This window comes from Oncorhynchus mykiss, chromosome 17 (assembly GCF_013265735.2).
Source record: "Oncorhynchus mykiss isolate Arlee chromosome 17, USDA_OmykA_1.1, whole genome shotgun sequence".
NCBI lineage: Eukaryota > Metazoa > Chordata > Actinopteri > Salmoniformes > Salmonidae > Oncorhynchus > Oncorhynchus mykiss.
In genome coordinates this window covers 60,888,397-60,912,414 of record NC_048581.1, presented here as the reverse complement: position 1 = coordinate 60,912,414, position 24,018 = coordinate 60,888,397, and the positions used below count along the sequence as shown (strand labels likewise).

General features: G+C 43.8%; 1 protein-coding gene across 1 annotated transcript in view; it reads left to right on the top strand.

Moving 5' to 3' along the window:
• The window catches only part of LOC110494271 (testis-expressed protein 264), a 157,234-nt gene that overhangs the window by 33,004 nt on the left and 100,212 nt on the right, over positions 1-24,018 (top strand). Inside the window, exon 2 of the mRNA XM_021569215.2 lies at positions 13,542-13,763. Within this exon, the coding sequence (XP_021424890.1) occupies positions 13,542-13,763 (222 nt within the window). The remainder of the gene's footprint in view (positions 1-13,541; positions 13,764-24,018) is intronic.

The following is a 24,018-nucleotide window of genomic DNA, read 5'->3' as shown; positions in this document are numbered from 1 at the left end:
AATCCCAGAACAGCAGCAAGGACCTTGTGAAGATGCTGGAGGAAACAGGTACAAAAATATATATATCTACAGTAAAACGAGTTCTATATCGACATAACCTGAAAGACCGCTCAGCAAGGAAGAAGCCACTGCTCCAAAACTGCCATAAAAACGCCAGACTATGGTTTTGCAATTGCACATGGAGACAAAGAGCGTACTTTTTTGAGAAGTGTCCTCTGGTCTGATGAAACAAAAATAGAACTGTTTGGCCATAATGATCATGGTTATGTTTGGAGGAAAAAGGGGGAGGCTTGCAAGCCGAAGAACCCCATCCCAAACGTGAAGCACGGGGGTGGCAGCATCATGTTGTGGGGGTGCTTTGCCGCAGGAGGGACTGGTGCACTTCACAAAATTTATGGCATTACGAGGTAGTAAAATTATGTGGATATATTGAAGCAACATCTCAAGACATCAGTCAGGAAGTTAAAGCATGGTCGCAAATGGGTCTTCCAAATGGACAATGACCCCAAGCATACTTCCAAAGTTGTGGCAAAATGGCTTAAGGACAACAAAGTCAAGGTATTGGAGTGGCCATCACAAAGCCCTGACCTCGATCCTATAGAACATTTGTGGGCAGAACTGGAAAAGCATGTGCGAGCAAGGAGGCCTACAAACCTGAATCAGTTACACCAGCCCTGTCAGGAGGAATGGGCCAAAATTCACTCAACTTATTGTGGGAAGCTTGTGGAAGGCTAACCAAAACGTTTGACCCAAGTTAAACAATTTAAAGACAATGCTGCCAAATACTAATTGAGTATATGTAACCTTCTGACCCACTGGGAATGTGATGAAAGAAATTAAAGCTGAAATAAATCATTCTCTGTGCTATTATTCTGACATTTCACATTCTTAAAATAAAGTGGTGATCCTAACTGACCTAAGACAGGGAATTTTTATTCGGATTAAATGTCAGGAATTGTGAACAACCGAGTTTAAATGTAGTTGGCTAAGGTGTACGTAACTTCCGACTTCAACTGTATGTACATATTCTTATTTATCCTTTTACATTTGTGTGTATAAGGTAGTCGTTGTGAATTTGTTAGATTACTAGATAGATTTTACTGCACTGTCGGAGCTAGAAGCACAAGCATTTCGCAACACTCGCATTAACATCTGCTAACCATGAGCATGTGACCAATAAAATGTGATTTGATTTGGTGATTTGAAGACTGTTTATCCAATTGGCAATGGAATCGAAACCCAGTCACACATCAGTGGTACAATGCAGTAGTAAATAATTTGTGTGCATGGATCCAGCCTACAGCAGACAACTCAGGGAAGCAGGGAAGTCTCAGTGCAGCCTTGGAGAGTGTGTGGACAGCTTTTTCTCTGTGAGAGCCATTGGGGGCCCTTGACCCTTCAGGACCGAGGTTAAGGACTTGAGTTTCATGAGCCATTGCTTACTAGCCTAGCGTTAACACGATGACTAGATCTCTACAGGTACGCTAGCAGGAGTTCAAATCAAGCACAACCATACTCAAGTGGGTTTTAATTATTGCTACCATATTGTAATTATGTTAAAAACTATTGTGTTTCTAAAGTAGTGATGATTGACAGATAGCCTAGGCACACTGCCAGTTGTTTTGGATTTGAATCCTGATTCCATCCACATACACAATAAATTGACCATCACAGCCTCAATGTTTTCCGTACTGCTTTTATTTGCATGCATACTTTATTTGCTGCCACATTAATTTGTCCTGAAACAGACCAACGCCATAAGATACAGTACATGCAGTCTCTCCACTGTGAAGCCCCATTAGTTTCAATTTCAGTCAGCCTGGGAATCTATTGTCTGTGTCGTGGGTCTATGGGGGGCTAATGGTTTCTAATCAGACACCTTAACAACAGCAGCAACTGACAGGCCGTCTCTCATCTCACACAAAATGGCAGGGAGAAGCTCTTGAGTACTGGAGCTCTTTTTGTTTGAATGTGTCCCCCTGTTCTCTCAATCTCCTCTCCTCACTCTGTGTCATTGACTTTGCTCTGTTCTCTGTGGATCGATATCTCGTCTACTCCATAGCCCAAATCTGTAACACTTTATTTGAAAGGTCCATAATAAACCATTTTTATAAGACATTTTTAAGACATTTATAAACAGTTTGCTCACCATGCATTAGTCATTACTCACACATTTGTAAATGTTGCTAAGCTAGTTGTTTACACGTGTGTGTATATATTCTCAGTTTACTAGGTACACCACCCCGTTCACTTAAATGGTTCCCTCCTACAGACAGTGAGTCACGTGGCGGTGGTTTGCTATATAAAGCAGGCAGACAGCCATCGAGGCATTCAGTTACAGTTCGATCTAACTTTTGAATGGGCTAAACGAGTGACCTTTGAGCGTGTTATTAATGTCGGTGCCTGGTATGCTTCTTCCAGTAACTCAGAAACGGCCATCATCCTGCGCTTTTCATGCATAACATTTTTTACGTTTACTGAGAATGGTGCGAAAAACATCCAGTCAGCTGCTGTCCTGTGGGAAAAAAACGGAGGAGAACGGCAAGAATTGTGCAAGCTAACAGACGGGCCACTAAAGCAGTACAACAGTGTTGTGCAGAACGTCATCTCAGAACGCACAACGCATCGGTCCTTGTCACCGATGGGCTATCGCAGCAGACAACCACACCACACCTGGTTCCACTCCTATCAGCTATAAACAAGAAGAAGCGGTTCTAGTGGGCACGCGATCACCCACACTGCACAATTGTGGAGTGAAAAACATTGCCTGGTCTGACAAATCCCGATTCCTGTTGCATCATGCTGAAGGCAGAATCAGGATGTGGCGTAAGCAGCAGTCCATGGCCCCAAATGGTACGGGTTGGTGGTGTTATCATGTGGGAAATATTTTCCTGGCACACTTTAGGTCCCTTGATACCAATTAAGCAACGTTTCCATGCCCCAAAGAATTAAAGCTGTTCTGGAGGCAAAGGGGGGTCCGACCCAGTACTAGATGAACTGGCCACTGAGTGTATACCTAATAAACTGTTTATAGTGTATACTGCAGAAATGTCTACCAATGGCATGCTATCTTTTTGTGAGAAATTACACTGGTGGTCACTCAACATTTCTAAAGTATAATCTGCACTCACTTTAGATTAAGGACTGCAAAAATACTTTACAAATGATCAGTAAATGGCTTATTCAAGATTAAATGGTGAACACACATTTTATAAATGCTTTATAAGTGATTTATTACAGACCCTTAAAATAAAGTGCTACCCCCAATATAGTCGGACTTCACAAATAGGCTATACTACACGCCATAATTGTAAACTCCCATGCAGAAAAGCAATTTTCTAGAATAGGCATTGATGTGAATTGTTTGTCAACTACTCTGCTGTTCATCCAGAGATGTGGGTGAGTTTTGTGCTTGTTTACTGCGCTCCACTTCACAGACTCTGTTGTTGTTGGACTGAATGCTGCATCCATCGTCCATCATTTTCTCATATTTTACTGAAGACATTGATGTTAAGGAGGATGCTGAGGTCAAGAGGCTCCAAATTCACATATCTATTGACTGCAGTCAGTCAACACATGTACCACATTATCCTGTTTCTGGGGCACTTTCTACTTATTGTAACGATATTCGTCTTCCTCTGACGAGGAGTATGAAGGATCGGACCAATATGCAGCGTGGTACGTGTCCATGTTGATCATTTATTAACACTGAACACCAAAAACAAAATAACAAGGAGAACGAACGAAAACGAAACAGGTCTGTCTGGTGAAGACACAGAGACAGAAACAATCACCCACAACTAAAATGGGGAAAACAGGCTACCTAAGTATGGTTCTCAATCAGAGGCAGGTGTCATTCATTGTCTCTGATTGAGAATCATACTTAGGTAGCCTGTTTTCCCCATTTTAGTTGTGGGTGATTGTACCAGGCCATACCAGGCCAAACACATAAATACTACATAGAAAAAAGAACATAGACTACCCACCCCAACTCACGCCCTGACCAAACTAACACAAAGACATAATAAAGGAACTAAGGTCAGAACGTGACACTTATTTTGGACTACACAAGCTAACCAAGACAGATAATATTTAAGGATGCACGGATATCGGGTGCCGATACCGATATCCAATATTTTAATTAATGGATTTCACCTTTGAGTTGTCTCGCTGAAATGTTCTTACTCTTTCAAATGACTGCTCGACTTGAACTTGTTTAGTTGTTGGAAGTGTGCACTTATGCACTTAGCAATTTCCTGCTTTTGTTCTGTGTAGCGCTGTATTTTCTTGTGGCGTCATTACATCGTCTATTTACGTCATATAGGTCTGCACGTCAGCTTTGATATCGGTTTTGCACATTGGTGTTGCCGACGCATTTCTAGCTAATAATGGCCGATTCCGATATGCTCACCGACATGTTGTGCATCCCTAGAAAATTGATAGAGAGCATTGCTGTAGTTTGAAACCACAGTGCTAAATCAACTACAATGAGGACACTAACGGTTTTCCCCCTGCTGTGACTGGAGGGGTGATTGGTGAACCCTGCCACCAGAGCCCAGAGAGGAAAGAACCCCACCTTACTATGTGTTACGCTCAGAGAAACCCTGTGTGCTACTCCGGCATCTGTCAACAAAAGGGGCTGATTTCCCATACCCAGATTAAGATGAAATGTCTCTCAATGAGGAATCTCCATTGTCATCTTTATTCCAGGACCAGTATTAATCTGTATCTGGAAAATGGGTCTAATGAGTGGTGTTGAGTGGACATCATGTAGGCCACACATAGACAGTGAGCTGATGATCCAGTCCTGATCCAGCATGTTAACCATTCTCCAGGATTTATCAGGGGGCTAAATGATCCCACGTTGCCAATCCAGCCTAATATATACAGTGCCTTGCGAAAGTATTCGGCCCCCTTGAACTTTGCGACCTTTTGCCACATTTCAGGCTTCAAACATAAAGATATAAAACTGTATTTTTTTTGTGAAGAATCAACAACAAGTGGGACACAATCATGAAGTGGAACGACATTTATTGGATATTTCAAACTTTTTTAACAAATCAAAAACTGAAAAATTGGGCGTGCAAAATTATTCAGCCCCCTTAAGTTAATACTTTGTAGCGCCACCTTTTGCTGCGATTACAGCTGTAAGTCGCTTGGGGTATGTCTCTATCAGTTTTGCACATCGAGAGACTGACATTTTTTCCCATTCCTCCTTGCAAAACAGCTCGAGCTCAGTGAGGTTGGATGGAGAGCATTTGTGAACAGCAGTTTTCAGTTCTTTCCACAGATTCTCGATTGGATTCATGTCTGAACTTTGACTTGGCCATTCTAACACCTGGATATGTTTATTTTTGAACCATTCCATTGTAGATTTTGCTTTATGTTTTGGATCATAGTCTTGTTGGAAGACAAATCTCCGTCCCAGTCTCAGGTCTTTTGCAGACTCCATCAGGTTTTCTTCCAGAATGGTCCTGTATTTGGCTCCATCCATCTTCCCATCAATTTTAACCATCGTCCCTGTCCCTGCTGAAGAAAATCAGGCCCAAACCATGATGCTGCCACCACCATGTTTGACAGTGGGGATGGTGTGTTCAGCTGTGTTGCTTTTACGCCAAACATAACGTTTTGCATTGTTGCCAAAAAGTTCAATTTTGGTTTCATCTGACCAGAGCACCTTCTTCCACATGTTTGGTGTGTCTCCCAGGTGGCTTGTGGCAAACATTAAACAACACTTTTTATGGATATCTTTTAGAAATGGCATTCTTCTTGCCACTCTTCCATAAAGGCCAGATTTGTGCAATATATGACTGATTGTTGTCCTATGGACAGAGTCTCCCACCTCAGCTGTAGATCTCTGCAGTTCATCCAGAGTGATCATGGGCCTCTTGGCTGCATCTCTGATCAGTCTTCTCCTTGTATGAGCTGAAAGTTTGGAGGGACGGCCAGGTCTTGGTAGATTTGCAGTGGTCTGATACTCCTTCCATTTCAATATTATCGCTTGCACAGTGCTCCTTGGGATGTTTAAAGCTTGGGAAATCTTTTTGTATCCAAATCCGGCTTTAAACTTCTTCACAACAGTATCTCGAACCTGCCTGGTGTGTTCCTTGTTCTTCATGATGCTCTCTGCGCTTTTAACGGACCTCTGAGACTCTCACAGTGCAGGTGCATTTAAACGGAGACTTGATTACACACAGGTGGATTGTATTTATCATCATTAGTCATTTAGGTCAACATTGGATCATTCAGAGATCCTCACTGAACTTCTGGAGAGAGTTTGCTGCACTGAAAGTAAAGGGGCTGAATAATTTTGCACGCCCAATTTTTCAGTTTTTGATTTGTTAAAAAAGTTTGAAATATCCAATAAATGTCGTTCCACTTCATGATTGTGTCCAACTTGTTGTTGATTCTTCACAAAAAAATATAGTTTTACATCTTTATGTTTGAAGCCTGAAATGTGGCAAAAGGTCGCAAAGTTCAAGGGGGCCGAATACTTTCGCAAGGCACTGTAGTTGATTGTTGGCCTACCTGGCTGTTACATTTTCATGGGTGTGATTATTGGCTAGGCAGAGTGCATGGAGCTCCATCATTATGTACCTCTCTTCTCTTCTGGGACTGTAATAGAGAGTTTGGGCCTCTCTCCTCCTAGCTGAAAAACAAGTATGTGTGTATGCCCCCACCCAGTCCTCCCAAAAGCGCTAACGCTTTAGCGATGAGCGTTTTGAAAGCGGGCCGATTATTGAGAAGAATTAATTCCCAGAAGTGGGAGAGGGGAGGGAAGAGCACAGAGGGCCCAGGAGCGGGGAATATGAGGAGAGTAAATCCTCATTACGTGTCTGCTAATAAAGAACTACCACGGCCAGCCCTACCTTTCTATTGTTGGAGAGCCCCCATCCGTCAGAAAAGGCCCTATCACCTCCAAGTAAAGAATTTCTTTCAAAATTACTTTTCTTCTCAACAGGTCTCAGGAGACCTGGCTTAAAGAGGAACCGGGGCAGAGAGAAGGAGAAGGGCACCATTTCTGAAACAAAGCTATCTTGGAGTCCCATGGGCACTAAAGTCAGCCCGATGAGTCTGCATTAGGAAACAAGATTAATACTGGTTTAAAGCATGGGGGAAGAATAAACAATGACTGTTAAAGTTGCACATAAGAATCACAGCTTCAGGTTCTGGCAGTTTGTGTAAATTCTGGCTGATGTTCTTGGTGGTGGAGATGTGGTTGAGTTTACACCGTGTGATTAATCTGTGTCGATGAGCTTCTCATCATACCCTCATCCTACTCCCCCTCTGTTCCTCTGATGATTTAGAGGTTAACCCAGGCCCTGTGTGTCTCCAGGCGCTCTCATTTGTTTACTTCTGCAACCGTAAAAGCCTTGGGTTCATGCATGTTAACATCAGACGCCTCATCCCTAAGTTTGCTTTATTCACTGCTTTAGCACGCTCTGCTAAGCCAGATGTGTCTGAATCCTGGCTTAGGAAGACCACCAAAAATTCTTACATTTCCATCCCCAATTACAACATTTTCCGTCAAGACAGAACTGCTAAAGGGGTTGGAATTGCAATCTACTGTAGAGAGGGCCTGCAGAGTTCTGTCATACTATCCAGGTCTATGCCCAAACAGTTCGAGCTTCTACTTTTAAGGATCCATCTCTCCAGAAATAAGTCCCTCACTGTTGGCTCTTGTTATAGACCCCCCTCAGCTCCCAGCTGTGCCCTGGACACCATATGTGAATTGATTGTCCCTCATCTATCGTCACAGTTCATACTGCTAGGTGACCTAAATTGGCATATGCTTAATACCCCGGCCATCCTACAATCTAAGCTAGATGCCCCCAATCTCACACAAATGATCAAGGAACATACCCTACAACCCCAAATCCGTAAACATGGGCACCCTCATAGATATCATCCTGACCAACTTGCCCTCTAAATTCACCTCTGCTGTTTTCAAGCAGGATCTCAGCGATCACTGCCTCATTGCCTGCGTCTGTTATGGGTCCGCGGTCAAATGACCAACCCTCATCACTGTCAAACGCTCCCTAAAACATTTCTGCCAGCAGGCCTTTCTAATCAACCTGGCCCGAGTATCCGGGAAGGATATTGACCTCATCCCATCAGTAGAGGATGCCTGGTTGTTCGTTAAAAGTGTCTTAAATAAAAATGCCCCTTTCAAAAAAATGTAGAACTAAGAACAGATATAGCCCTTGGTTCACCCCAGACTTGACTGCCTTTGACACTTGATACAGCCCAACAGGATTCTCTGGATTGTGCATCTGTAAAAGTTTGAGTGTTTTTGGTGACAAGCCAAATTTCTTCAGCCTCCTGAGGTTGAAGAGGCACTTCTTCATGTTGCGCCTTCTTCATCACGCTGTCTGTGTGGGTGGACCATTTCAGTTTGTCCGTGATGTGTACGCCGAGGAACTTAACTTTCCACCTTCTCCACTACTGTCCCGTCGATGTGGATAGGGGGGTGCTCCCTCTGCTGTTTCCTGAAGTCCACAATCATCTCCTTTGTTTTGTTGACATTGAGTGAGAGGTTATTTTCCTGACACCACACTCTGAGGGCCCTGACCTCCTCCCTGTAGGCCGTCTCATTGTTGTTGGCAATCAAGCCTACCACTGTAGTGTTGGCTGCAAACTTGATGATTGAGTTGGAGGTGTGCATGGTCATGGGTGAACAGGGAGTACAGGAGAGGGCTGAGAACGCACCCTTGTGGGGCCCCAGTGTTGAGGATCAGCGGGGTGGAGATGTTGTTTCCTACCCTTAACACCTGGGGGCATCCCGTCAGGAAGTCCAGGACCCAGTTACACAGGGCGAGGGTCCCGAGCTTAATGACGAGTTTGGAGGGTACTATGGTGTTAAATGCTGAGCTGTAGCATTCTTACATAGGTATTCCTCTTGTCCAGATGGGTTAGGGCAGTTTGATTGCGATTGTGGACCTATTGTAGACCTGTTGGGGTAATAAGCAAATTGGAGTGGGTCTAGGGTGTTAGGTAGGGTGGAGGTGATATGATCCTTCACTAGTCTCTCAAAGCACTTCATGATGACGGAAGATCACACGTTGTTGTGTGATCACACATGTTGTTCTCCTTCACCCAAATCCAGACAGCTGATGTTCTGAAAGAGCTGCAAAATCTGGATCCCAACAAATCAGTTGGGCTAGACAATCTGGACCCTCTCTTCCTAAAATTTTCTGCTGCCATTGTTGCAACCCCTAATACTAGCCTGTTCAACTAGGTCTTTTGTATCGTCTGAGATTCCTAAAGATTGGAAAGCGGCCACGGTCATCCCCCTCTTCAAAGGGGGAAACACTCTAGATCCAAACTGTTACAGACCTATGTCCACCCTGCCCTGCCTTTCTAAAGTCTCTATGGGGGTGCCACAGGGTTCAATTCTTGGGCTGACTCTTTTCTCTGTGTATATGTCACTCTTGCTGCGGGTAATTCTTTGATCCACATCTACGCAGACGACACCATTCTGTATACATCTGGCCCTTCTTTGGACACTGTTAACAAACCTCCAAACAAGCTTCAACACCATACAACACTCATTCCATGGCAACTGCTCTTAAATGCTAGTAAAACTAAATGCATGCTTTTCAACTGATTGCTGCCCTCACCCACCCGCCCGACTAGCATCACTACTCTGGATGGTTCTGACTTAGAATACAGTGGGGCAAAAAAGTATTTAGTCAGCCACCAATTGTGCAAGTTCTCTCACTTAAAAAGATGAGAGAGGCCTGTAATTTTCATCATAGGTACACTTCAACTATGACAGACAAAATGAGAAAAAAAAATCCAGAAAATCACATTGTAGGATTTTTAATAAATTTATTTGCAAATTATGGTGGAAAATAAGTATTTGATCAATAACAAACAAGCAAGACTTCTGGCTCTCACAGACCTGTAACTTCTTCTTTAACTTCTTGCGACTAGCAATCCCGTATCCGGGAGCGTAATCATAGCCTCAAGCACATTACCATAACGCAACTTTTCCTATTCATGAAAATCGCAAATGAAATGAAATAAATATATTCAAACAAAAGCTTAGCCAACACACTGTTGCTGGTATTTTGGCCCATTCCTCCATGCAGATCTCCTCTAGAGCAGTGATGTTTTGGGGCTGTTGCTGGGCAACACGGACTTTCAACTCCCTCCAAAGATTTTCTATGAGGTTGAGATCTGGAGACTGGCTAGGCCACTCCAGGACCTTGAAATGCTTCTTACGAAGCCACTCCTTTGTTGCCCGGATGGTGTGTTTGGGACCATTGTCATGCTGAAAGACCCAGCCTCGTTTCATCTTCAATGCCCTTGCTGATGGAAGGAGGTTTTCACTCAAAATCTCACGATACATGGCCCCATTCATTCTTTCCTTTACACAGATCAGTCGTCCTGATGTTTCCACCCCCATGCTTCACAGTAGGTATGGTGTTCTTTGGAAGCAACTCAGCATTCTTTGTCCTCCAAACACGACGAGCTGAGTTTTTACCAAAAAGTTATATTTTGGTTTCATCTGACCATATGACATTCTCCCAATCTTCTTCTGGATCATCCAAATGCTTTCTAGCAAACTTCAGACGGGCCTGGACATGTACTGGCTTAAGCAGGGGGACACGTCTGGCACTGCAGGATTTGAGTCCCTGGCGGCATAGTGTGTTACTGATGGTAGGCTTTGTTACTTTGGTCCCAGCTCTCTGCAGGTCATTCACTAGGTCCCCCCGTGTGGTTCTGGGATTTTTGCTCACCGTTCTTGTGATCATTTTGACCCCACAGGGTGAGATCTTGCGTGGAGCCCCAGATCGAGGGAGATTATCAGTGGTCTTGTATGTCTTCCATTTCCTAATAATTGCTCCCACAGTTGATTTCTTCAAACCAAGCTGCTTACCTATTGTAGATTCAGTCTTCCCAGCCTGGTGCATGTCTACAATGTTGTTTCTGGTGTCCTTTGACAGCTCTGGTCTTGGCCATAGTGGAGTTTGGAGTGTGACTGTTTGAGGTTGTGGACAGGTGTCTTTTATACTGATAACAAGTTCAAACAGGTGCCATTAATACAGGTAACGAGTGGACGACAGAGGAGCCTCTTAAAGAAGAAGTTACAGGTCTGTGACAGCCAGAAATCTTGCTTGTTTGTAGGTGACCAAATACTTATTTTCCAACATAATTTGCAAATAAATTCATTAAAAATCCTACAATGTGATTTTCTGGATTTTTTTTCTCATTTTGTCTGTCATAGTTGAAGTGTACCTATTTACAGGCCTGTGTACCTACATTATAGGCCTCATCTTTTTAAGTGGGAGAACTTGCACAATTGGTGGCTGACTAAATACATTTTTGCCCCACTGTATATCTAGAATCGGCTTCCTATTTCACAACAAAGCCTCCTTCACTCATGCTCCCAAACATACCCTCGTAAAACTGACTATCTTACCGATCATTGACTTCGGCGATGTCATTTACAAAATAGCCTCCAAACCCATTGGCTCCAGGTCATCTATAAGTCTTTGCTAGGTAAAGCTCCGCCTTATCTCAGCTCACTGGTCACCATAGCAACACCCACCCGTAGCACGCACTCCAGCAGGTACATTTCACTGGTCATCCCCAAAGCCAACACTTCCTTTGGCTGCCTTTCCTTCCAGTTCACTGCTGCCAATGACTGGAACGAATTTCAAAAATCACTGAAGCTGGACACTTATATCTCCCTCACTAACTTTAAGCGTCAGCTGTCAGAGCAGCTTACCAATTGCTGCAGCTGTACACAGTCCATCTGTAAATAGCCCATCCAACCAACTTCCTACCTCATCCCCATATTTGTTTTTGTTTTTCTGCTCTTTTGCACACCAGTATCTCTACTTGCACATCCTCATCTGCACATATATCACTCCAGTGTAAATTGCTAAATTGTAATTACTTCGCCACTATTGGCCTATTTATTGCCTTACCTCCTTACTTCATTTGCTTACATTGTATACAGGCTTTTCTATTGTGTTATTGACTGTATGTTTGTTTATCCCATATGTAACTCTGTGTTGTTGTTTTTGTCGCACTGCTTTATCTTGGCCAGGTCGCAGTTGTAAATGAGAACTTGTTCTCAACTGGCCTACCTGTTGAAATAAAAAATAAATAAAGAATGTGCTGAATTGGTTTTCTGAGGCTCTGGGGTGTGTTATCTGGACTGGAGGAGAGATGAGAAGCAGTGTTGCTGTTTGTGTCTGTGACTGTTTGAGGATGGGGGGGGCGAGTGTGTGTGTGTGTGTGCGCGTATGTGTGTGCGTATGTGTGTGGGCTGTGAGTGATAGGAGCTCTGAATGACATCATTAGCAAGCGAGGGCTACGTTTGGGCAACAAGCCGGCCCGTTTATGAGTCTAGAGAGCGAGGGAATGAGGGAGGGAGAGAGAGATGGTTAGATAGGCCATGGGAGGGCAGCGGTCATTTCTCTCTCCTTTTATTTAAATGGATGTAGCAGTGTCTTATTATAGCCTGGCAGTGTTGACAGGGGACAGTCATTATACACAAGCCCTGTTGACAACACCTTTTATCATGTAGGAAGGTCAACATAACTTACAGTGTACATCCACATCCTGGACCAAAGCAGTGTCCATATGGACCGTTTGGTGTTGATTGTGTACTAAGCTGCTGGGAACACAGCCTTTGTGAATGGCTTTGTTGGCACTGGCTTAAAGCGGAGCAGTAGATCAAATATAACTAGTACGGTCTTGACAGAATAATTCCCTGTCATCTGATGTTGCATGTGAAGAAGACCGCAGCAGATCCGACGGACAGCCCGCTTACATAATACAGACCGCTCACATAATACAGACCGTAGAATACAGACACCGTCACTCATTATAATACTTGTATGGCCCAGCCACTGGTGGGGAAGAGGTGTAAGGATATTAAAGGGATGTTAGTTGGTTGAGGGGTATAGCTCATACCTGGAGAATGGTAACTTTTTTTCACCATCGCTTGACCTTGTATTCCCCTGTACCAGGTCCTAGCCTGGTTTCTTTATGGTGTGAAAACTTGTATTGAATAAGTGTGGCTAGGGGGAGAGAAAGGAGAAAAGGGGGATGAATTGTGAATGGTGTAATTATAAGATGTGTGTATGGGGCTGTCAGCGATGTTGATGAGTAGCGCTGGATGCCATCTGTGACCCTGTGCCATGCCAGCCTCCACAGACGGCACCAGTCACATAGACCTTCACAGGCCTACAGCAGCAGCGCCCAGCCAACCAGCCATGTCTCTGAAATCTGGCCTCGTGTCACTCTTATATCACTGTCTCACCATCTACCAGAAAGCCTGCAGCCAGGCTGGAGCCCGGTGTGATTGACAGCTTACTGTCTGATGTACACGCACACACTGCTGTTTAAAGATTCTCCCATTCCTTCTGCCTTCTGTTGTTTTCTTGTACGAGCTGGTCTGACTGGCGGGCTGGGAGGATGGATGGGGATTTATATGTACTGAGCAGAATATTGAAATCACTTTTTGGTCTCATCTTGTATCCCCCCCCTCTCTCTCCTCTCTCTCTCTCTCTCTCTCTCAGGTGCCTGATGACCAGTGTCGCTACATCGTGGGCAGTATCCTGAACGAGGGAGAAGAGCAGCCTGACGAGGAGCTCCAGAAGCTGTACGAAAAGTTTGGCTTCAAGATGCTGTCCCTTCCTGAGGTGTCCCTGGCTGTGACCACCACCTTCCCCTCCACCACCCCCCTGTCCCACTGGCTGGCGTCCTACAAAGTCTACCCCGAGCTCCACAACTACATCATGGTATGTACCATACACTATAATTGGAGTCCTCTTCATTCCTATGTGGTACATATTGTGGGTCAAAAAAGTATTTAGTCAGCCACCAATTGTGCAAGTTCTCCCACTTAAAAAGATGAGAGAGGCATGTAATTTTCATCATAGGTACACTTAAACTATGACCGACAAAATGAGAAAAAAATCCAGAAAATCACATTGTAGGATTTTTAATGAATTTATTTGCAAATTTTGGGCTACGGGGGCTACAGCCCCGTCGATGAGAATGGTGGTGTGCTCGGTCCTCCCTTTCCTTTAGTCCACAATCATCTCCTTTGTCTTGATCACATTGAGGGAGAGGTTGTTGTCCTGGCACCACACGGCCAGGTTTCTGACCTCCTCCCTCTAGGCTGTCTCATCGTTGTTGGTGATCAGACTTATCACTGTTGTGTCATTGGCAAACTTGATGATGGTGTTGGAGTCGTGCCTGGTCATGCAGTCATGAGTGAACAGGGAGTACAGGAGGGGACTGAGCACACACCCCTGAGGGGCCCCCGTGTTGAGGATCAGCATGGAGGATGTGCTGTTACCTTCCCTTACCACCTGGGGGCGGCATGTCAGGAAGTCCAGGAAACAGTCGCAGAGGGAGGTGTTTAGTCCCAGGGTCCTTAGCTTAGTGATGAGCTTTGAGGGCATTATGGTGCTGAATGCTTAGCTGTAGTCAATGAATATCATTCTCACATAGGTGTTGAGTGCAATAGAGATTGCATCATCTGTGGATCTTTTGGGGCAGTATGCAAATTGGAGTGAGTCTAGGGTTTCTGGGATAATGGCGTTGTTGTGAGCCATGACCAGCCTATCGAACCACTTCATGGCTACAGATGTGGGCAGGTTACCTTAGTGTTCTTGGGCACAGGGACTATGGTGGTCTCCTGGAAAAATGTATGTATTACATACTCAGTCAGGGACAGGTTGACAATGGCAGTGAAGACAATTACCAGTTGGTCAGCACATGCTCGGACTACACGTCCTGGTAATCGGTCTGGCAGTATGCGGTCTGGCAGTATGCAAATTGGAGTGAGTCTAGGGTTTCTGGGATATGATGACCTGTTTAAAGGTCTTACTCACATCGTCTACGGAGAGAGTGATCACACAGTCATCCTTAACAGTTGATGCTCTCATGCATGGTTCAGTGTTACTTGCCTCGAAGCGAGCATAGAAGTAATTTAGCTCATCTGGTAGACTCGTGTCACTTGGCACCTCACGGCTGTGCTTCCCTTTGTAGTCTCTAATAGTTTGCAAGCCCTGACACATCCGACGAGCGTCGGAGCCGGTGTAGTACGATTCAAGTTTAGTGCTGTATTGACGCTTTGCATGTCTGAGGGTTCGTCGGAGGGCATAGCGGGATTTCTTGTAAGCTTCCGGGTTAGAGTGCCACTCCTTGAAAGTGGCAGCTCTACCCTTTAGCTCAGTGTGGATGTTGCCTGTAGTCCATGGCCTCTGGTTGGGGTATGTGCGTACGGTCACTGTGGGGATGACGTCATCGATACACTTATTGTTGTGGTGTACTCCTCAATGCCATCAGAAGAATCCCGGAACATATTCCAGTCTGCGCTAGCAAAACTGTCCTGTAGCTTAGCATCTGCTTCATCTGACCACTTTCTTATTGACCGTGTCACTGGTGCTTCCTGCTTTAGTTTTTGCTTGTAAGCAGGAATCAGGAGGATAGAATTATGGTCAGATATGCCAAGTGGAGGGCGAGGGAGAGCTTTGTACACATCTCTATGTTTGGAGCAAAGGTGGTCTAGAGTTATTTTCCCTCTGGTTGCAAATTTAACATGCTGGTAGAAATGAGGTAAAAGGATTTAAGTTTCCCTGCATTAAAGTCCCCGTTCACTAGGAGCTACGTTTCTGGATGAGCGTTTTCCTGTTTGTTTATGGCTGTATACAGCTCATTGAGTGCGGTCTTAGTGCCAGTGTCGGTTTGTGGTGGTATATAGACAACTACGAAAAATACAGATGAAAACTCTCTTAGTAAATAGTGTGTTCTACAGCTTATCATGAGATACTCTACCTCAGACGAACAAAACCTTGAGACTTCCTTAGATTTCATGCACCAGCTGTTGTTTACAAATATACATAGACCGCCACCCCTTGTCTTACCAGAGGACGCTGTTCTATCCTGCCGAAAAAGCTTAAAACCCACCAGCTGTATTCATGTCGTCGTTCAGCCACGACTCTGTGAAACATAAGATGTTACAGTTTTTAATGTTCCGTTGGCAGGATATACATGATCGTAGTTCCATCTATTTTATTATTGATTGATTGTAAGTTGGCTAACAGGACCTATGGTAAAGGTAGATTACCCTCTTGGCATCGTATACAAGGCACTTACAAGGCACTCGGACCTTTGTCCCCGATACCTCCATCTCCTTCTCCTGTGAATGACGGCGATGAGGGCCTTGTCGGGCGTCTGAAGTAAATCCTTCCCGTCTGACTCGTTGAAGAAAAAATGTTTTCCTCCAGTATGGGGTGAGTAATTGCTGTCCTGATATCTAGAAGCTCTTTTCGGTCATAAGACACAGTGGCAGAAAAATTATGTACCAAATAAGTTACAAATAACTTGAAAAAACATACACAATAGCACAATTGGTTACGGGATCGTAAAATTGCAGTCATCCTCTTTGGCACCAATCTTCCACTGCTTTTCTTTTCATGAGACATAGGATGTAGTGACACACTCTTGCTCTGAAACAAATTATTTCTTGAAAATGTACATTTCCTCAGCCTGCACCTCGCCAATTAGGATGTGTGCGTACCTCATACATGAAAATTAATTTTCACGATACCTGCCCACAGCAGTTTCCCTTATGTCCCTTTGTAGATAACTGCAGTCCTATGCTCACAAAACGTCCTCTGTTCTACTCTGTCTTTGTCTAAAATCCTCCATCTCTCTGCTGAATGTGTTGTTTAATTCATCACGCTAAGCAGAGGATTTCTTTTGAGCAGATGAAGAATGGATGAAGGGGCAGGAAATGAAGGTAGGTGTGGGTCATATACTGAGCCTCCATGTCCTCAGGCCTGGCCCCAGAAAAGCTATTGACATTTACTGATGACATTTACACACATGGATTCATTCAGAGGCATCCCTCTGCATGCGCAATGCCCTGGATGTGATATGATTGGTGTGTGTGTGTGTGTGTGTGTGTGTGTGTGTGTGTGTGTGTGTGTGTGTGTGTGTGTGTGTGTGTGTGTGTGTGTGTGTGTTATGGATCTAGCTGGGGAGCAAGTGGAGTGCTGGGGTTCAGGCCTTACCATATACATTTTGGGTGTGCAGATTTCTCGTCAGCTGTTAAAGGCCAACTCCAACACTTTTCAACCTCATTTTCATTATCCCAACCACAATACCAGAGTCAACATTTCTAAGTTTTGTAGAAAAATATATAAAGTTAAAAGATATTAAAACTTTGAGATTTGTGGTGATGTGGAGAGAAAGCAAATACCTTCCTTTAAAAAAATAAAAATACCTACCTTCCTTTTAAAATAACTTACTTTCAATCCTACCATGTGATGTCACAGAGAAATATGTAGACACTGGTTTGGTGCTGGAGATGATGATTATAGGTAGTTGACAAGGATTTCTTTCCCCTGGGCACACTGACCATGTTTGTGCTGACAGTTGCTAGGGTGATGCCAACAGTGCCAGTATGGCATGGTAGTGACTCTTTGATGTGTTGAGCCCTCCATCTGTTGTAGAGGTGCATTGGTGGGCAAAGAGGAGGAAGGCAAGAGAGCAACACGCAACTTGGTCTCTGCCCACTGCACTGATACAGCCCTGTCAGCACATCAGATAGTCCCAAAATAGCCACATATACACACTTGTCACGTGTAGATAATTATTGAAAAGCTTGAATGGGTTTGGCTGTTGACATGACATTATGCATTACTTTCAGCACCATGCTAGACCACGATAAAACCTGAACTCAGAACTACATTATGAGATCTGTTGAAGGCTAATGGTAGCCTTTCACCTTGGTGTTCCATGACTAAGGGAGCTACTACACCAAGTGGAAACAGATCAGCAAAAAGGATGTAGCCATCAAACCAAGTGATAATCTCACACCACATTATGCCTTCTGTTACATAACCATGGGCAGTGTATGTGTCCACCAGCCTGCCTATAGCTGATGTCAGGGCGGTGGAAGCAGCATCCTCTCCTACTCAGGGCGGTGGAAGTGCCATGCTCCGCTCTCCTTCGCCTGCGTGAGGCCCATAACACTGCTCGTCAGAGTCCATCAGCTGCTGAGCAGTTGACCTGGGCACTGTGCCAGGTCAGTAAACCCTCTGCCCCAGTCTGTCTGTCCACGGACTCGCTACCATTAACATCCTTTAGCTGAGGAGTCAATGTGTGAGTGATGTACTGGGCTGTGTGTTAGCGGGGTTAGCGCTGTCAGTAGCTTATGCATAGGGGCCATGGCTAGGCTAGTGAATCATGGAGGGAAAATTAGAGGGCTGGTGTGAAGCTGGAGTGTGGGACAAGAGTAGTGCCTGGGTATGATTAATTGAGCAGGGTGGGGAGGAGACGAGAGGGCCTCGTCATATCTCTAAAAGGAAAGTAAAATCCATTTAGAGTTTTAGCACAAGAGCCAGTGAGAGGCTTCCTGGCATTAGAAAGACTGACAATACAACAGAAGGGTTAAGTGGGTGAGCTGGCACAGTGGATTTCATGCATTCTGCCATACTCCAGTACATGTGTTTTCTCCCACTGGCCATATGCCCAGCCCGCCTGCCTGTCTGTCTCCCAGGGCCCTTGCCTCTCTAGACTGTAGGCTCTATCGGCTCCCAGAGACCAGGCTACATGTTGGCTGTCAGGAAAACAGGTTAAGTGCAGAGCTGCTCCCATTGCTCCCTGGAGCTCTCCCACGCCACGGTCCAACAGCCCACCTCCTCTCCAGCTTAGCTCTCCTAATCTCTCACCCACTAACTCAAAAAAATAAAAAATAATGAATCAAAATGACATTTTATTGGTCACATACACATGGTTAGCAGATGTTAATGCGAGTGTAGCGAAATGCTTGTGCTTCTAGTTCCAGCAGTGCAGTAATATCTAAACTCCCACAACTACCTACTAAACACAAATCTAACAAGTAATCTAACAATTCCCCACCAACTACCTAATACACACACATCTAAAGGGGTGAATGAAAATATGTACATATATGGATGACCGATGGCCGAGCGGCATAGGCAAGGTGCAGTAGATTAAATAAAATACAGTATATACATGTGATATGGGTAAAGTAAGATATGTAAACATTATTGAAGTGCCATTATTTAAAGTGTTATTGTTTAAAGTGACTAGGGATCCATTTATTAAAGTTCCCAGTTTAGGCAGCAGCCTCTCTGAGTTAGTGGTGGCTATTTAACAGTCTGATGGCCTTGAGATAGAAGCTTGTTTTTCAATCTCTCAGTCCCAGCTTTGATGCACCTAAGAACGCGAAGCGAGGCGACATCTCTGTCGGCGCCATCATAGTCATCTCTGGCAGGAAGAAAGCTGTCTCACAGACACACTCACATAAAACAACATGTCAGACAACACAGTCAAACTCCTTACATTTCAGTACATTTCAGATTTGTTATTATTCAGTGATTTTACAAAGACAGATGGATTATTTACTGTTGGCATGTGTTAGTGTTTATATCACTGTTTCTGTTTGTGACTGTTTCGCTGTGTGTGTCTGCCTTTGCAGCAGTAAAAACAGCTGCAGCGTACATACGTGGGCGTGTGTATCTACAGTATAAGGACTGCAAGGACTGTGTAGGCAGAGCTCCCAGAATCAAAGGCTTGATAGTGAAAGGAGAGAAATTAGGACATAAAGGAGAAACAGGCACATTTTATTAACGGGATTGCAGCGGGCTCTGCCTGATCTTTGTTAATGCACCTTTTCTGCAGGTCACAATCATCAGGATGTTATTTCCAGGGCTGACTCATACAAAATTCTCTCTCAATTGTCCCCCCGAGCCAAAACAGGAGGGGAAACGTACAGCTCCAGTCCATTTAGTAATACACTTAGCTGAGCCGGGACTTAAACAACCCAGATCTCTTCAGGTTTCTACACAAACCTTTTCAAAAACGTTTTCAGTTGGTGGCACCAGCACATGATTTGGTCGCACTATTTTTGTTTAAAATAAATAATACATACATTTAAACTCAGTTTTTCACAATTCCTGACATTTAATCCTAGTAAAAATTCCATCTCTTAGGTCAGTTAGGATCACCACTTTATTTTAAGAATGTGAAATGTCAGAATAATAGTAGAGAGTGATTTATTTCAGCTTTTATTTCTTTCATCACATTTCCAGTGGGTCAGAAGTTACATACACTCAATTAGTATTTGGTAGCATTGCCTTTAAATAGTTTAACTTGGGTCACACGCTTGTTCAGTTCTGCCCACAAATTTTCTATAGGATCGAGGTCAGGGCTTTGTGATGGGCCACTCCAATACCTTGACTTTGTTGTCCTTAAGCCATTTTGCCACAACTTTGGAAGTATGCTTGGGGTCATTGTCCATTTGGAAGACCCATTTGCGACCAAGCTTTAACTTCCTGACTGATGTTTTTAGATGTTGCTTCAATATACCCACATAATTTTCTTGCCTCATGATGCCATCTATTTTGTGACGTGCATCAGTCCCTCCTGCAGCAAATCATCCCCTCAACATGATGCTGCCACCCCCATTCTTCACCTTTGGAAGGGTGTTCTTTGGCTTGAAAGCCTCCCCTTTTTTCCTCCAAACATAACAATGGTCATTATGGCCAAACAGTTCTATTTTTGTTTCAAGAGACCAGAGGACATTTCTCCAAAAAGTACGATCTTTGTCCCCATTTGTACGATCTTTGTCCCCAACAACATTTGCTGTTGTTTTGGGATTGATTTGCACTTTTCGCACCAAAGTACGTTCATCTCTAGGAGACGAGCGCATCTCCTTCCTGAGTGTTATGACGGCTGCGTGGGCCCATGGTGTTTATACTTGCGTACTGTTGTTTGTACAGATGAACGTGGTACCTTCAGGTGTTTGGAAATTGCTTCCAAGGATGAACCAGACTTGTGGAGGTCTACAATTATTTTTCTGAGGTCTTGGCTGATTTCTTTTGATTTTTCCATGATGTCAAGCAAAGAGGCACCGAGTTTGAAGGTTAGCCTTGAAATACATCCACAGGTACATCTCCAATTGACTCAAATTATGTCATTTAGCCTTTCAGAAGCTTCTAAAGCCATGACATAATTTTCTGGAATTGTCCAAGCTGTTTAAAGGCACAGTCAACTTAGTGTATGTAACTTTCTGACCCACTGGAATTGTGATACAGTGAATTCTAAGTGAAATAATCTGTCTGTAAACAATTGTTGGAAAAATTACTTGTGTCAGACACAAAGTAGATTTCCAAACCGACTTGCCAAAACTATAGTTTGTTAACAATAAATGTGTGGAGTGGTTGAAAAACTTGTTTTATTGACTCTAACCTAAGTGTATGTAAACTTCTGACTTCAACTGGATAATTGACCTGGCTTGTGTCTCATAAATATCCTGCATTCCATGCAGAACCAGGCTAATAAGGACTAGCCATCTTTTAAATGAGCATTTCCTGTGTTTTACATTGATTTGGATAGATGGACTGTAACAGCAAAGAAAGGAGTGACGTGCTATTTTCTGCTAAATTCTCTAGAGCAGTGGTTCCCAAACTTTTTATAGTCCCGTACCCATTCAAACATTCAACCTCCAGCTACATACCCCCTCTAGCACCAGGGTCTGCACACTCCCATCATTGTTAGCCTGCCACACACACACTATATGATACATTTATCAAACATAAGAATGTGTGTGAGTTTTTGTCACAACCCGGCTCGTGGGAAGTGCCAAAGAGCTCTTATAGGACCAGGGCACAAACAATAATATAACCATAATCAATAATTTTTTCTCACCACAGGTTAATGATTTAGGTGCAATCTTACTGGCAGCAATATCCTTGCCTGTAAAGCCCTTTTTGTGCAAAGCAATGATGACGACACGTGTTTCCTTGCAGATAACCATGGTTGACAGAGGAAGAACAATGATTCCAAGCACCACTCTCATTTTGAAGCTTCCAGTCTGTTATTCAAACTCAATCAGCATGACACAGAGATCTCCAGCCTTGTCCTTGTCAACGTTCACACCTGTGTTAACGAGAGAATCACTGACATGATGTCAGCTGGTCCTTTTGTGGCAGGGCTGAAATGCAGTGGAAATGTTTATTTGGGATTCAGTTAATTTGCATGGCAAAGAGGGACTTATATGCAAATTGACATCATACAAACTGAGGCAGCAGACTTTGTGAAAATTAATATTTGTGTCATTCTCAAAACTTTTGGCCACGACTGTATAGTGCGTATGTTATCGTGTGTGTGTGTGTATATGCATGTGTCTGTGCCAATGTTTGTAGCTTCACATTCCCCGCTGTTCCATAAGGTGTTTTTTTATCTGTTTTTTAAATCTAATTTTACTGCTTGCGTCAGTTACTTGAGGTGGAATAGAGCTCCATGTAGTCATGGCTCTGTGTAGTACTGTGTGCCTCGTCTGTTCTGGACTTGGGGACTGTGAAGAGACCTCTTGTGGCATTTCTTGTGGGTTATGCATGGGTGTCCAAACTGTGTGACAGAAGTTTAGACAGACATCTCGGTGCATTCAACATGTCAATACCTCTCATAAATAAAAGTAGTGATGAAGTCAGTCTCTCCTCCACTTTCAGCCAGGAGAGATTGACATGCATATTATTAATGTTAGCTCTCTGTGTACATCCAAGGTCCAGCCGTGCTGCCCTGTTCTGAGCCAATTGCAAAGTATTTTTTTGTGGCACCCGACCACACGACTGAACAGTAGTCAAGGTGCGGCAAACCTTGTTGATAGTTTATTATAGACAGACTTCTCCCCATCTTAGGTACTACTGCATCAATATGTTTTGACCATGACAGTTTACACTCTAGTGTTACTCCAAGCAGTTTGGTCATCTCAACTTGCTCAATTTCCACATCATTTTTTTCAACATTTAGTGTCGGTTTAGGGTTTAGTGAGTGTTTTGTTCAAAATAAAATGCTTTTAGTTTTAGAAATATTTAGAGCTAACATTCCTTGCCACCCACTCTGAAACTTTTGACATTGTCCGTAAGCTTGAGTTAATTTGCACACAAAAAATCATACAATGAAGGAAAGACCTATGTTGTCCTTGTTAATGCAGACCGAGAACTTCTTAATCATAGCCTCAATTTTGTCCCACACATAGAATATAGTTGTGGAGAGTCCCTGTAATCCTAGATTCAGATCATTCAGGTGAGAAATAACATCACCCGGATAGGCCAGTATTGTGAGAAACTCGTCATCATGCAAGCCGTCAGACAAGTGACAATTATGGTCAGTAAAGAAAACTTTAAGCTCGTCTCTCAATTTTAAAAAACGTGTCAATACTTTGCCCCTTGATAACCAGCGCTCCTCTGTATGTTGTAAAAGCGTTACATGGTCGCAGCCCATATCATTGCATAGTCCAGAAAATGCACGAAAGTTCAGGGGCCTTGCTTTAACAAAGTTAAGCATTTTCACTGTAGTGTCCAAAACATCTTTCTAGCTGTCAGGCATTTCTTTGGCAGCAAGAGCCTCTCAGTGGATGCTGCAGTGTGCCCAAGTGGCGTCGGGATCAACTGCTTGCACGCATGTTAACACTCCACTATATGTCCCTGTCATGGCTTTTGCACCATCAATACAGATGCCAACAGATCTTGACCACCAAAGTCCATTTGATTTCATAAAAAATACATTACATTAAAAATATCTTCTCCTGTTGTCCTCGTTTCCAGTGGTTTGCAGATGAGGATGTCTTCCTTAATTGACCCCCCATAAACGTAACGGACATATACCAGGAGCTGTGCCAGGCCCGCCATGTCTGTTGTCTCATCCAGCTGTAAGGCATAGAATTCACTGGCTTGTATGCGAAGCAGTAATTGTTTCAAAGCGTCTCCTGCCATGTCACTGATGCGTTGTGAAACAGTGTTGTTTGTTGAAGCCATTGTTTGTATAGTTTTTTTTGGCCTTTTCCCCCAGTATTGTCCCAGCCATATCCGCGGCAGCAGGAAGAGTCCTCCACAATAGTATGGGACGCGGACCATTTATCAATTTTCGAGCAAACAGAATGAAAGTTAGTGGAATTCCCGTGAGAGTAACGGTTAATGTGATTGGATGTTAATTATTTGACTAGGC